Source organism: Aspergillus alliaceus, assembly GCF_009176365.1.
Source record: "Aspergillus alliaceus strain CBS 536.65 unplaced genomic scaffold BDW43scaffold_75, whole genome shotgun sequence".
NCBI classification, from domain to species: Eukaryota; Fungi; Ascomycota; class Eurotiomycetes; order Eurotiales; family Aspergillaceae; genus Aspergillus; species Aspergillus alliaceus.
This window is the reverse complement of record NW_022474758.1, coordinates 125,071-140,341: the sequence shown is the minus strand read 5'-3', so window position 1 is coordinate 140,341 and position 15,271 is coordinate 125,071. Positions and strand designations below refer to the sequence as shown.

The following is a 15,271-nucleotide window of genomic DNA, read 5'->3' as shown; positions in this document are numbered from 1 at the left end:
AAAAACACGAGAGATTCACAAGGCGATACTGACGCGGGGGTCCAAATACAATATAAGAATAGCAGAAAGGGAGAGAGACCGAGAGAGAAGGATAGAGAGAGAGAGAGAGAGAGAGGAGAGAGAGGAGGGGGAAAAGTAAAGAGAAGAGAGGTGGAAAGAGTGGATGACGGACTGGGCGGAGACCACGCCGTCCATCCATACATACAGAACGTTTACAGTTACGGAACCAGTAATAATCCTGGGAAACTAAACATCCCTGCCTTTTTCCCATCGTGGTTTTCTCTCATTTTCTGGTTCCCGCCGTAAGAAGAGAAAATCCACGCAGGGATGCTGCAGCCTCGCATTGATTAATTAATTCTAACGATCATCCTCTTCCGAGTAGTAGGATTTATTCCTCCAGGCCTATTTAATGGTCTATCTCTTGAGGAGACCATACTGGACTCTTCAACCCTCTAATATTTTTGCATTGATGGGTATTGGAATCTCAATGGATTAGATCGAATTCAATCAATGAATCATGAAATTATATTGGGTCTCGCTGGAATTAAGTTTCCGGACTGAAACCAGGCTGGAAACGGAAGTATTACCAATACCGTACTGGAAGAGTGGCGACCCATTTTTAACTCGTGGTTTTAACGTTGCCGGGGATGTTCTCGAAGGCTGCATCGCATTAAATTCAGTTCAATTCAATTCATTCGACTTTTAAGCCCGTCAGCATCTCTCAACATAATATAATCATGATTATAATAGGAAGATGCACTCTATCCTGATCCCTGGCAGAGCTTCGCCTAAAGGATAAAAATTTAGTATTATAAATATCAATCAATTATCATAACCACAACTTCATGGAAGGATTCCTAACCGACGGTTAAAATGCGAACTACAAACAGGCACGCATTTGATTAATAGTACCTTTCCTCCACGAGCTTAGATCCAAATCGAGGATTCCACTCTGATTAGCCCGTAATCCCCATTCGGCCGTAAATGGAGGCTAACTCCACCAATGACCGCCTGTTTCCAAGAGAAGGTACCAAAGGTTCACGGACTGAAAATCGTACCCTAACAGACAATCTGACCGTTTGAGGAATGACTCAAATGTTAAACCGAGGCAATGTTAAATGGATGACTCTGCTTCTCTTTGTTTCATCCCGATCGAACACAGTCAGTTTCATAATAAGATATGACTAACCTGGCTAGGATGTGAGAGCGAAGCTTTTTCGGCGTCTGACCGAGACAAAAGGTAACCACAAAGGGAGGAACAAAACCCTCGACAAACCGGACAGAATAGGAATATCGGGTGGACTCTTTAAGACTAAAGGGGGTATGGACAATGCGGCTTGCATGCATACAATTACACAGACCATCTATCGGGCCGACCTTGGGCTCAGAAGTCCCCTGTCCGTATTCAATGTATAGCAGCCCGTAATATAGGTTAGTTACGCACAATAGTCATACACTGTATGTATGTATGTATGTATGTATGTACGTACATACTGTACATCTCTCTCTCTCCGGAGCATTGAGCAGCTCTCCGCTCATCGGACACCTCCCATCATATCCACTCGAGTCTCGACCGGAGCAATCAGCACAGAGGAGAAGCAACCAAACAAGCTGGATGCCATGGCCTACCAGAGAAGAAGTGAAAGCCCCAGGGCAAGGGCCCATGCGCTACCAGCGGGGCGGACGCGGTCGAAACCCAGCACTCGGGCAACCCGTCTGGTCCGGACGAGCTCCGAAGACAGGAAGCTCAATTCTTAAGATAGATGCGACACGGTCCACTTGCACATGGCTGACGGCCAGATTTAGAGTTCATAGTCAGTCTGTTTCTATATGAAGGCAATGGGAAAGTACTTTTGCCTTCCCAGAAGTATACCGTCGCTCATTAGTGGTTTCCAATGTAATGATGAAAATGAAGTTATTGCTTTCAATAACTTTACCACTTTCACCACGGTATGATCCGTACCTAGCTAGGCTAGGTATGAAAATCATTCATCTCTCTCCGTTCCTCTCTCTTACTTTCTTTCTCTTTCTTTCTCAATCGCAAACACACCGGGGACAACGACGGATTAGGAAACTGATGAAGCTATATCAATTAAATTTCTTGTAAACTATGCCTCAATCTCACCGGAGAGTTAGGTTCCATTCCTATCTTACCCGATCCGTGTATCCATCCGGTTCCCGCCTGCGGTACGGTAAGTATGGTCACTCCATTTCAAGTCGGTAACCGACCATCGCTAGGGAACGATAGGCCCGACGCCTACAGCGTTGTAGTTCTCCGCCCGGAAATTCTCACGCATGCTACGAAAGTCTACAGCCGGCTCATCCTATGATGTTCACTGATCAATGAAATAAGCAAGGGACATCCACGATTGAAATGAATCCGGATCCACTCTTGGCGGGGTTTCTGTCATCCAGGCCAGAATAGCAACGACCGATCGTCTGGTATCTAGTCTGGATAAATTGATGGATGGTACAGCACTTCAGTCGGGATTGATTTCAGCCAGAGATGGTTCTTCACGGTCGGGATCAAGCTGCGAGTACGAAGCATGCGGTAGTACTCCGTAGCTCCATCGGCTTTTCCAGGGATGTCGGGTTGGCCCGATCGCGCAATGTGAGTGAGTGCCATTTAGAGAGCAAGCTAAGCACACGAGCAAAATGGAGATTGACATCACCAATCTGTCAAGGCGAACGTGCGAAGCGAAACAAGGTTGTTCAAAAATACCTCCGCCGTTCAGACTATGGGACAATCGCGGGAGTACCAGACGAAATGCACGTTTCTGAACGACAAATATGAACTGAACAGCGGGGTAAGGTGCTGCGTTTCGAACCAGCTTGTCAGTTAGTACCTCCCTGGGCAACCGTCGAAGAGCCAGTGGTATCTTGTTTTCTTTCTCTATTGTCGTACGGCCCCACGGGATAGACAACCGCACGAGTCCCACCGTGCTAGTGGTTCATAACATATTAATTCCATTGTCCACACAGCAACCATGATGACATGGAGAGATAACAACGATAAGCTGATAAGCATGTAATTTGACTTGGTCATCGTAGCCAATGGATATCCGTCGATCGGGGCCGACCTGAGTTAGTAGAATGAATGCAACACTGTGATGGATGTCGGCTCTTCCTCGGGGATTCCCCGAACGGAAAGGATTCACCTGTCGGATAATTAATTTTCTTGCCCTCTTCTCTGTTTCAGATCCACGTTTGCCTTTGTCTTTTTATTTTTTTTTCCTTTTTTTTTCCTTCTCAAGTCGATCGTTATTGCTCTGCCAACAAATAACCCTATTGAGAAAGAAAACGGCATCAGCCTTGTCCCGAGGGCGTGACAAAACGCCAAAAAAAATTCCATCGAGTTCACTGAATAAAGTTCAACTGCTCGAGCCCGGCTGAAGGCCAAGATCAAAGTAAAAGCGACGGAGTGGGCAAGTGGCGTGGAGATTAACCACTAAAAGGTAACCGTTGCCTTTCAAGATCAACCCACTCAACTCACTAAATGCTGAGCTCTCTATAAGCCGCTTTGCAGGAGTTATGATTGCCTGCGTCCAGGGTATAGTAGGGGGAAACAACATGCCACGCAACGCAACATGAGCCTTAGGATTGGACCCTTTTGGTCCAGATGCATATTGAAAGACTCCTAGCGGGATTTATCAGGGCAAACCAGTCGAATCCAGTTGTGTTCAATTGAAGCGTGTCGCGTGCCTGGGCTAACCTGTCACGGTAAGTATACCGTCGCCAAGGGTGTATAGTGTGCAGCATCAGACCGTCATGATCTTAATGGCAAACAGATATCTCAGGGTGGATTATTGTCCACCAATCACAAGGGTATCATCGTATAGGTAGAATATGGTCTATCCGGATAGACTAATTCCTATATGATGCGATAGAGGAAGATCATATTTAAAAAAGAAAAGAAAAAGAAAAAGAAAAAAGCAAAAGAAAAAGAAAAAAGCAAAAGAAAAAGAAAAAAGCAAAAGAAAAAGAAAAAAAAAAGTAAAAGAAAAAGAAAAAAAAAGTAAAAGAAAAAGAAAAAAAAAAGCAAAGAAAAGAAAAGAAAAGGACAGGAACAATGCAAAGAGAGGGGGGTGTGACGTATCCAACTCGGGTCAGAGCGTCGGCAAATCCGTTGTTGTACATGGTGCGTAACAAAGGATGCAGGAAGACTGCCATCTTTAGCGTAGACAAGCACTATTATCCATACCACCAGTGAACCACAGCCCCATTTAGGAGGCGGGGGGTTTGTTAACCCCAGCCTGTGAGTCTGGGTAAGGTGGGGGCACCTCCAGGGCATTCAATCAGGGCGCTGATAATGATCATCTGAACGCTGTCCGTGATTATTAGTAGTGATATTACTATTCTTGTCTGGCAACGATAGTAATGGCGACAGCAATAATACCCCCCCTTTAGACGGTCCCCTTCCATTGACTCTGGAGAGTTGGATGCGATTATTCTTGCGGATCCGGCGGATAAACCGGAAATAGCAATGCGACAATGGTGAATGGCTGGCTATGGTGGCAAGAAATCCATGCAGGAATGCGGCCCCAGTCAGGAGGACGGGCTGTGCTGGATGGAAGGATGATGAAATTGACGAAGTCGACTACCAATGCCGATGAGAAAGGATCAGCCCACTGGGCGAAGTTAGATGCAAGAAGGGGGGGGGTGTAAAGGGGAATCAACACGTCCGTCATGTTCATGTTCTGTGTGGTTGCCTTTTTGTTTCTAATGATTATTTATCTTCAAGCGTCAGGGAGTATGATCGGGTTGGGCCGAAAGAAGTCTAGCTTTGATTGTCGAGGACGTGGAGATAGCAGCAGTATATATTCGCCCGTCTTCACCCCCAACAAGCCCTTGGGGAGGCACTTTGCCTTCTAGATTCATGGAGAGAAAAGGGAGAGAGAAGAAGAACCCCATGCTTATGAGGATCTGTCCGAGAGAGATATATGGGCTCTTGAGTTCAATCGCTTTTTACCATCACCCCACAAGACGGTGAAAAGGCGTGATAGTGAATTGAGAGACAAACTCCAGTCCCCCGGGGAAATCAGCAGACTTTAAGTTGCACGCAAGTTTTGAAGCAAACACAACAAAGCCGAGCGTCGGCCCTTAAGGCACAAACCATGATAACAACATGCAGGGCTTCGAGATAAGCGCCGTTACATTGGCAGGATCGGCCCCAACATCTGCTGCAAGGCAAATCAAATGAAACCGCATGTTTGGATCCTCGACCAGCGTTATCTCTAGCCCGGTCCAATCCTGTGTAAACCGACGATAATAAGTTGAGGCGAGTGTCCCATGTCTCCATAACACTCCACAAAATCACCCCGGATAGGGTCCTTCCCATTTTCGGGGGCACACTTGTCAAGCTGATAGGGGCCAGATTGTACCATTAAAAGCCATCTTCAACGCGTATCTCTGTCCCTTCGGCCGCCTCTTCGCATCATGAGCATTGCAACTCTTATCTCCTGCCAGTCAATTGAATTGGGCATCATCCCCGCGGAGACAAGTTGCACTCGCAAACATGCATTATGATAAGCAGAGGGCATACATTATTGGGCGGGCTAAGATGCAGGTTAATTTGAGAAATCATACATATATATATATATATATATATGTCTCTTTTGGCCGACATGTCAACTACCTAGAATATCACATCATTTTAGTCTTGGGCGCGTACATCTTCCTACACGTGATTTTCACATACCTCAGCCATCGATATGAAGTATACGGACATATACAAGCGTTCCATTGGATAAAGTATATCTTATCAAACACCCCCAGAAGTAACCATAATATATTCAATCTTGACCCAAATTCTTTCTAACTGCCATTATCAATGCCACAAAGTTTCTATACCCAGACACAATAGCCACCGAAAATAAGCAATCTTCCATCATCCTATCTACTCTACAGCTAACTAAATCATGGCCCGAGCGCCTTCAACCCTAGAATAGCTTCCACAACCAAACCCATGCCTCAACACCCAGATAATCCTGACCCACCTCCACCTCCCCATCTAATCTATACTTCGCTCACCGAGCGTTCCACTTTCTTTAGCCTAAAATCACCCTCCTCCAAGACAATACAACTAGTATCCTCTCCAGCCTAAGGAAGCTTCCGTCAGTCGATGCTGATATTTATGCAAACGGCCAGTCGGCAAGACATAGTCCGCTGTACAAGGAATCAATCAGCCCTACTCACTCACTATTTTTCCAACCTAGGCCGGTTAGAATTTCGAAAATAGACTTCGGTCAGGTTTAATAATTGGACAAAGTTTCCACCAGACTATTTAATCTTATGTTCAGTGGCCTGATGGATAACAAGGTTCCGTTTCATATCAGGTAATTTCGGATGAGGGTTTCATCTTTGGCTTTGAATAAGGGTGGATAAGGGTACTACGTGCTAATTGGCATATGTTGTCTAGGAAGAATATGCAGGGACGTATGCTGTAACTCTGTAGTCTGGATTAAAATACTGACGGGGATAGGGTTGGTGTGTGTTCAAATCTGGGACGGTGTGTATAATCCTATGTTACAATCTTGCTACCGTTTTGAGGTAGGGTTAATGATTGAGTTGGCAGGTGGTATCTACCATGGATAAGGAAGCTCTCTATATCAAGCGCTGTACGGGGTTCTGCCCCCGTCCACTTAATACAAAAGATCGTCCACTACTCAGACACATAATTTTAAGATGAAACATCGGTGCTAGAGATGCCTTCATTATCGTCCCATCGATCAAAGTCTATCTGAGTTATCTCCGTCCATACAGCAGAGGTCTATAGTTCGTTGAAGAGAAATAAAAAGGAAAGTCTATGATGGATAGATAATCAAAAAAGAAACAAAAGCGATAAACGTCAACATAAACATGCCAAATCAATCAATGGCCAGAGGGGGTAGTAAGAATGCAAATAGAGGCTAAGCAAGAGGCCATAAACCATAACAACCCTTCACGTCTACCATCCACTCTCCAAATGAGAAGGTAATATTTCCAGCTTTTCAGGTGTAAATGGTACAAAAACGAGATATTCAATGCTCGGCGGGTCATGCTTGGTAACTGTTCTCGTCATGTAGTGGTGATGACAGTCAACGCAAGATTTTTGCGCCGAGTGCCATATCACTTTGAACATGAACGAAGTTGACCGAAAAATTCCACCCTCGCCATTAGACCTATTATCAATGACACCTGTCCTGCTGGTGCTTTAACAACAACATAGCTCATGAACCAGACATGGATATCCAATGGCAAAACGAAATCAGACGAAGGCTGGAAAAGCCGGAAATGGTGGAATGAGGATAATGACAGTTGAGATTTAACTGTTGCCTTAAAACAACCAGGATCGTATGCAATGTCACCTCAAAGGCAAACGTAAAACAAGAACAAAGATGGAAAAAAAAAAAAAAGAGAAGGGGGTCTCATGGAAGAAACGAAGATGAAAAATGCCGCCCAAGATCCTTTGCGCCCGCTAATGATTAGCTGTGAAGGAAATGCCCGCGATGGAAAAGGTGGAGGGTAGAAGAAGACGCAGAAGATGTAGAATAAATGTCAAAAAAGGTTGCACTGGGTATTATGTAACGGAAGCTTCTTCTCTTTCTTGCTCAAATTATTGCCAACGCCTTGACTCGTCATCGGGGAGACTGTCTTTGGCCCGGGTGGCCCATAGGGGGACTGCCAAACGACGCTTGTTGTGCGGCATCCCCGGCATACATCTGATACTGTACGACGTTCATGGGCGACATATTGTTTACGTCTTGCCAGGCGGGAAATCCCATTGCGGCCGGGGCACCAGGATACGTTACGGAAACCGGCGTCGCCTGGATATCCGTCGATGGAGGACTTTGAGGGTGAACGTGGTTTCCTTGGAAAGGTTGCCCTGGGCTGGCCATGCCGGGATTCATATCTGGGGGCGGTTGCTGGAACTGGCCGGGGTTGGGATATGGTGCTGCGGCCATTTCTGGCGGCGGGGGATATGTCATAGATCGTGTGGGGGGCACTTGCCAGACTGATCCATCCGGTTGCATCGTGTACGTCGGCGCTGGACTGAGAGTCTGCGGTTGCGATGGTACTGTCGGTGTTGGAAGCCCTGAAGCAATTGGAATGGTCGCCATGGCGTTTGGGCCCGGGGTCCAGACATTCGGGGGCATGTTCACCATCTGTGGTTTCCCTGCCGACATGTTTGCCAATAATTGCGGATCTGAGATCGTGGTGAATTCGTCCCAAGGTACAGATGGATCGAGAGGCGGCGCCGTCGCAAACTCAGAAGCCCCTACGTTGCGGTCTATTCGATAAACTTGGTTAACAAAACCTTCTTGTCTCATGGAAGGAAAAGATTACCACCCACCTGGCGCAAACGGTGTCATGGGGTTTCCAGGGAACGCTCCAGTACTAAACGCGGTGACATCCTGACCGGAACTCAACGGTATGGGTTGGTAGGGAAAGAACGCCTCCGTTTGTTCTCCCCCGCTCACTGTCGGCGGGGAGGACGAGGCGGTGGATGGATCGGTCGACGCCGTCTCTAACCTCGAATTCGGACGAGGTTTCTTTTCGATTGGAGGCTGTTGATCCACGGGGAAAAACTGGCATTCTTTTTTCAAGCGAATACAATTCTCACATCGACCCTGAGCGTCGTCGGCCGCCACAAGACATCGGATCTTTCGTCGCCGGCAATGTACTGTGGTGGGATGATAAGCAACCGCGATCTACGAGGATTTAGTGATCCCGATCAGGGGAGGGAAACAACTGACCACATGCGACGGAGGTGCGATGGTATCCCAGCTTATTGCGCTTCTTGTCCGCGGCGGCTGAGGATTCCATGACTGCGGTTTGCGAAGTTGGTGTGGAAGTCATAGTAGTTCCGACAACCGCAGGCATAGCTCCCGGGAGCGAGATGAAGGAACGGGACCCCAACAGGAAGGGCGCATAAATCGCACCAGGACCAAAAGAAAGTGAGTGAGCGAGACAAGTCGATCCCTGAGAAAGCGAAGACTACTAGTAGTGACTGGAGAAGAAATGCCCACACATGCAAGCGCGAAGGCGCAAGGACTGAAGATCCAAGCAGGAAACACACCACGCGCGGGAATCTGGGGGCGATCGGTGAAATGTCGCTCTGGCTGGCGATAGTTGTCGTACGTAGACCGATTTCCCCGTTTCGCAATGTTACTCCACCGTCAGTCTGGCTGCACGCAGGAGATGCTAAACCAACAACAATTCAGAGAATGAAGGAATCCAGAGTAGGTTTCACACGATTAGCTCGTGGTCGGGAGGAACCGCACTAAGGGTGTAAGTATTTATTTTTATTTGTTTCGTCGTCGTCGTGGCCGTCGTCAAAAAGCAATTGGCAGTAGGTTGTTTAGTATGTCGCAAGGTTGGTTGAGGGTAAATTGGCCCACGGGGACAAGGACCGTCTCCGCCCACGGGTCTGAAGTAGGTATTATACAAGGGACAATATTCAATAGGAGCCCAAGGAAAAGATAAATAATAATAAAAAGAAATCAAATCAAAATAAGGTGATCACTAAGAATCCCAGGGAAAGGAGGGACTCTTCCAGAACACGTTGAAGATTGGAAGAGGGGGGGGGGAGGGGGAAAAAAAAATAAAAAGTAAGGTACCTCTCCCATGAAACCTTGGGTGTGAGAATAATTAAGAAGAGGAAAATTGGAGCCAAATGGAGAGAGCGATGCCAATGAAAGAAAGTAAATCTGAAAGAAAAGAGACAGAGAGGCCCAGTGCGTAATAATCAATGAATGCCTACTACACTTTCGGGATCGAGGATCTCGGGACTTTTACTCTGGCTATTTTATTTTATTTTAATAAAAAATTTTTAAGAAAAAAATAAATTAGTTTTACAGATTAGAATTAATGATTGTATTTCAATTATTTTATTTTATTTTTTTTCATATTTTCCTTTTCTTTCCTTTTACTTGAAGGACAGAGAGGGTGGCTTAGAAGAAAGGGGGACAAGAAATTCTAAGTAATGAAAGGAGAAATAATAATTCATCAAAAATCAAAGAGACTGGAAAGGCAAAATACAATAACAAAAATAAAAATAAAAAATTGAAAATAAAAAAAAAAAATTCAAAGTGGGTAACAGGCAAGAACCAAATAGGAAAAGAATCATGAACATAATCTGGACAGTGAATATACACTAAAGATAATTATAGATGGCAAGTGAATTTGATGATGATGAATCCTCCCCCAGTCCCATTACATACTGGATGGAGACCTTCCAGAATCAGACCCTGAATAATAAAACAGCCTAAAATGATAGCACTATGCCCTAACCTAAGGATGAAACACCCCAGTCTCTCTCATTTTAAATTAGAAAATAAAAAATAAAATAAAATAAAAATAATGCCCAAGATTTTTGTTTGCTTTTTCAATTTGTAGTCAACAAAGTAGTCTAATGTATGTGCAAGGATCCCGATGATGAATGTGATTCCTATTATTATCACTCATTCTAATCTATATTGAACACCCTTTCCCCAGATGTATTCTAATCGACCCATCCAGTAACGTGGTTAGAGAGTCTTGTCAGGAACATTGATTGGAATGTGGCTGTGGAACACCAATGGCCCTGTTCGTACATTGGACCCAAGGACTCACGGTGCCTTTTTGTTGTTTCTTCCCAGCCTAGAATGAAAGGGTGGTAAAATCCCTCCAGAGACCCAGTTGTCCGATCAATACCCTGACACTTCATATTATTATTAGTATTATAAATATTACTGGTAATAGTATCCCAGCTTCTACGGAGTACAGTGCACGAAATATTGCTCCCTGAGAGATATAAAACCCCTCAACATTCCATCAGGCCATTGGATATCCCCCTGATTCTTCCAGCCTCTCCAGGTGGTGGTTCGTCCCAATTCAACGCAACCATGGTCCCAGAGGCCTGTGACAGACATCTGTAACAGGATTAGTGGGGGATGTGGGGGTTGCTTTTGCTTCGAGTCTTCAAAAGATATGTTTTCCCCTCTCTGCCCCCCTCATCCTTCTACTGAGTTGGTTAAGGGGGAAGAAAGTTGAAGGGAGAGGGGGGATTAATAATAATAATAATAATAATAATAATAATAATAAAGTAAAAGGGAATAAGTTTCAACCAAAGGAAAAAAGTTCAGATACCTGAAAAAGACTGAGACCTGTCAATCATGGGGGAATCTTGAATGCTAGTATGAAAAAGATGGGGGGAAGTAAATTGGGGCCTGACTTGGTAGGTCGGAGACATTAAATTTAACTCCCTCGTTTGGCCAAAGCCTTACCGCCCGTGATTGGCCAAGCGCTCATGGGGCTGTATATGCAGAGGAGCCAATGAGAATATGGCTTGGCACACATGAGCTTCCCCTTTTGGGTGATGAGAAGTTTTGCTGCGTGTTGTGGGCGTCCAAAGGGGCTTAGTGGGAAAGTCGAAACGGATCCTCGAAACTCTACTGAGCTTCGAGAAGCCCTGGAGTCGTCATCATTTTCTTTGGTTCTCCAATCAGAGTAGCACTCAAAGCCCCAGGGTATGGGGCAGAGACTAATTTCATCGTCATCCTAGTCAACGGATTCCACCGATGTATTAATGAGGATGAGCGTTTCACCTTTATCTCGAAGGTATGGTGGGAGATTCTTTCTCCTCTTTTTCTCATTTTTCTTTTAATCTTTAATTTTCCCATTGGATCTTGCACCCTCTTCTCACTAGTTGTGCGTTTGAGGTTGCTACAAACAATATATTAACTTCTGGGCTACATGTAGAACAAGCAATTATGTGCTATTGACTTGATTCAAATATCACATTACCCTGCAGGGTAATATTGATCAACATGCATACTTTTGAAGTTTGTAGGTCGACCTTTTGACTCTGGAGTACAGATCTGTCAGAAAGGGGTGGGCCAGGCAAGGTTTAATTAAGGATCATACCTGCATCTTAGGGCGTCTGGCGATTCTTGGCTAGCCAAAATGTATGTACGTGTTCTGTAAGGGACTTGTACAAAGAAAAAGAAAAAGAAAAAAAGGGCAATCCAACTATTTATACATTGTACGCGCAGACAACGGAATATTTTTTTCTTTTCATTTCCCTTCTTTTACCTTTTTTTTTTCCTTTTCTTGCAACCATAGCATGGATAATAATAGTAGATACAGCAAGCCTCAAAGCCCTCGAAAGTAATTTAGCAGTTGCCTTGCCCTATGGTTAATTACAAACTTTGTGTTGCCTTTATCGCAAGACCAATTGATTGATAACTAATAGACTGCGCACCATATCCGCACGGACTTGGGCTGCAGGTATTAAGTATATCAACAATGCAATTCTGGTCTCTTCTATAGTATCAAACTATTCAAGAGGCATATTGATCATGGTTACATTAGAGCTCCTCAATACCACCTTAAACAAATCACCATCGTCTTTGGAATTTGGCCTGCCTCTTACGGTATGTGTGGATGAGTGTTAAGTATCCCAAGTTGCGACAAGCCAAGAACACCGAATCTCCCACATGTATGTATTTTCCCCATAGATATGGAGAACAAAATAGGGAGCTCCTGTTCAAGCAACCGAAGTCCAAGCATTGCTTAATCTCAGGGTCCACGGAGAGTGTCCGCGGTAGGCGCCCCCTCTACGTATGTGGAACCAGAGATTAGACTCGGGTCTTATTTTAGTCGCACCCAATGCCCGACCACTTAACGGATTCGGCAGTCTGCCGATGAAACTGGGCTTTCTTTCATTTCCTGCAAGCGAAATCCGAGCCTAGCAGACGTCGGGCATGAAGTTGGTTTAGCGTCTCAACAACGTTGGTCTTTTAGCGTTCTCCGGATTGGGAAAGGACCGCCTGAAGTAACCCTCAATGATGATGGCGTCTCGTTCATGACATTGATTTATCCTAGTAGAGATGTAGATACAACTCCGATGACCAGGCCTTGTAAAGGAGGATTTATACCGACAGAGTATCATCTCCGAGGGTCAATCGAATAGAACCTTCTTTTTCTCTGCTTACTTTCTTTTCTTTTCTTATTCTTTTCTTTTTCTTTTCCCTCTCCTTATCTGCTGTCCTGCAATCCCTACGTTCCAGTCTCTTCTTCCGAAGGACTAGCTAGGGGAAAGAAAGAAAAGAAAAAGGAAAATCCTATATCCATGGTGAAATGGTGGCTGACCCAGACAACCGTCATAACAGGAACTACTATAGCCGTCAAAATTGCTCGTTTAGTCAGTCTGCGCAGTGGGATCGGGCGATATACGTAAGCGACGTTGACGAGATCGCCGAAAATTAATCTATCATTAATCTATCGCTACTCCATATGCTAATGCCCACCCCAAGATGAAACCGACGGGCGTTAATATATCAATGAGCTTGTTTGTTTTATTGGATGGGACTCTGAACTAATCTCAGATTCTCTAACAATATACATACCTCTATAGGGTTTCCTCCGAATACGCCACTTTAACGGTACTTGGCTGTGTCTGGAGTCACGGTGACCAGGAACCAATTTAAAGTACGGAGAAAGAAAGAAAAGAAAAGAAACAATATCAAAGGATTACTATAGATAGAACACCTACTTTACTGACACATGGGCTTACTCCCGTTTCAACCCTCGGTAAGACTTCCAGTTGCCCTCCACTACTTGCTGCAGGGACTAAAAACCAAACCGACTGCTTAACTCCAAAAATTCTCCGAGGATAAATGTTCCCTGGCGCTTCTGATTGGCTCCCTCGGGAACATGCCTCCCCAGCGGTAGTTTTTTAGTCCGATCAAACTCCATGAACCCTAACTGACAACTACTCAAAAAGACGGACTTCTCCGTAAACCAACCAAACGATCTTATTGCCAAGTTCCAGTTTAAGGGAACGGAAGGTAAATAAGGAGTGGTACTCTTCTAGCCCCTTATATCATCCATTCTCACCCTGGGAAAGCAAAAAGAGTAAATGATCGATTGTGAAAATCAACCTCGCCTTCGGAGCTAACTACCGAATAAATTATAGTTTATACATTACCTCTCCTTTTTCCATGGTTTCTCAATTTCCTCCGGGGGGCTTCTAGGGCCGTTCTGGAGGCTTGTACATGCTTGTCATAGCATGTGGATCGGCAAAGGATCGTCTTAGGGGTGCGAACCACCATTCCTGGTTCATCACCATATCACATTCCTATTAGGCGCGGTATCCGGACCTCCCAGATCGAAACGGACATTCTACCTTTCGAGATAAAAAGCAAAATTATTCGCGCATCTTATGAGTGATGAACTTGGCGTCGCGCATCCTTCATGTCTGTTCTAATTTGAGTAAGGACCAACCAAACCGCATGGGAATGTATACGTACATGCGGTCTAAATACTAATGAGCTCTACCCCATCTTGCCACCTCACTGGCCAATCATCTATCAATCGTCTAACGTGACGCTCTTCCGTAATTCCAAACCCCCTGTTCAACACCATTTTCCGCCAGTGTATGACTCTCCTCCGTCTTTCTTCAGCGATCTAGACGTCTTCAAATAATAAAATCAAGCTCTATAATCGTCCATAATAACTATACCCAAACAGGAACGAAGCCAGCGGCACTACCCGCCTCAGGGACTAACTATTATTATTATGTCTTGCACCCTGGATCAATCGAGCGGCTCGAGTCTAGTGTCAGCTTAATTTTATCGCCTATTGTTCGGATTCAGAGCTTCGGCGAGATCTCCACTCTGGGAGGGTCCGTATCCAGCACGTCTAGTTCATAAACGAAGTTCCCCGTTTTCAATTTAGTAAAAGCCGTGATCGGTTGTTCTCCTAGACGACTGCCGAGGATATAGTGTCTCTAGTCTATTCCTGTGCAGTTGTTAAAGCGTCAACGTCGAGCACTATCTGATTCATTCCAGCCGGACCGGGATTTGAATCATGCCCTGCAGACTAGTCTAAGACTCTGAACTAATTGAAAGCAACTGAACAGGGTTATCGGTCCGATGTTACGGTGCCATGGCCGAGAGAGCTATTCTGACGCCTACTTTCAGAAATATTGATGTAAAACCTATACGCATGATTGGACGCCAACTAGCAGCTCTTCTTCGAGACAAGTGAGTTTTTTTTTCTCTTAGCTTCCTAATAGAAATCGGGCAGTATCCAGGCAACAACATACGAGGAGCTTTTTCTCCTTCATGAATTACGAAAGAATATCCGTACCTGCGATGGTACGACTAAATAGATAACTGAGTCAAGTGTGACTGCCTCAAAACTTGTTGTTTTCGCTTCGTTGCGTCTTTTCTCTCGTTGGACCTTTTGTGTTGTTGTGGGACTGTTCGAATTTTTCTGCCTGATTAGGCATCTTCATTCACATATC

General features: G+C 45.0%; 2 protein-coding genes across 2 annotated transcripts; both read right to left on the bottom strand.

Annotated features, from left to right (window-relative positions):
* Nucleotides 1-2,872: 2,872 nt before the first annotated feature.
* Nucleotides 2,873-3,583, bottom strand: BDW43DRAFT_235887 (uncharacterized protein). Its single transcript, XM_032039595.1, has 2 exons — nucleotides 3,212-3,583; nucleotides 2,873-3,158 (listed from the first exon to the last, which is right to left on the bottom strand). Exons 1-2 carry the CDS (start codon nucleotides 3,350-3,352, stop codon nucleotides 2,952-2,954), a joined length of 348 nt encoding a protein of 115 aa, XP_031894705.1. The 5' UTR covers nucleotides 3,353-3,583; the 3' UTR covers nucleotides 2,873-2,951.
* A 3,785-nt stretch (nucleotides 3,584-7,368) lies between these two features.
* BDW43DRAFT_235778 (putative C6 finger domain protein) lies at nucleotides 7,369-8,975 on the bottom strand. The gene is made up of 3 exons (XM_032039594.1): nucleotides 8,736-8,975; nucleotides 8,333-8,662; nucleotides 7,369-8,269 (listed from the first exon to the last, which is right to left on the bottom strand). The coding sequence occupies exons 1-3, from the start codon at nucleotides 8,860-8,862 to the stop codon at nucleotides 7,617-7,619; spliced, it is 1,110 nt and encodes a 369-aa protein (XP_031894704.1). The 5' UTR covers nucleotides 8,863-8,975; the 3' UTR covers nucleotides 7,369-7,616.
* Between the last annotated feature and the right edge of the window lie 6,296 nt (nucleotides 8,976-15,271).

Excerpts from the sequence above, each read along its gene's own strand:
- BDW43DRAFT_235887 (XM_032039595.1), bottom strand. The coding sequence starts at position 3,352 with ATGGAATTTTTTTTGGCGTTTTGTCACGCCCTCGGGACAAGGCTGATG. Across the intron at positions 3,159-3,211 it reads AAAAAAATAAAAAGACAAAG|GTGAATCCTTTCCGTTCGGG; the intron begins GCAAACGTGGAT and ends ATTATCCGACAG.
- BDW43DRAFT_235778 (XM_032039594.1), bottom strand. The coding sequence starts at position 8,862 with ATGCCTGCGGTTGTCGGAACTACTATGACTTCCACACCAACTTCGCAA. Across the intron at positions 8,663-8,735 it reads TCGCACCTCCGTCGCATGTG|TACATTGCCGGCGACGAAAG; the intron begins GTCAGTTGTTTC and ends ATCCCACCACAG. Across the intron at positions 8,270-8,332 it reads CATGACACCGTTTGCGCCAG|ACCGCAACGTAGGGGCTTCT; the intron begins GTGGGTGGTAAT and ends TTTATCGAATAG.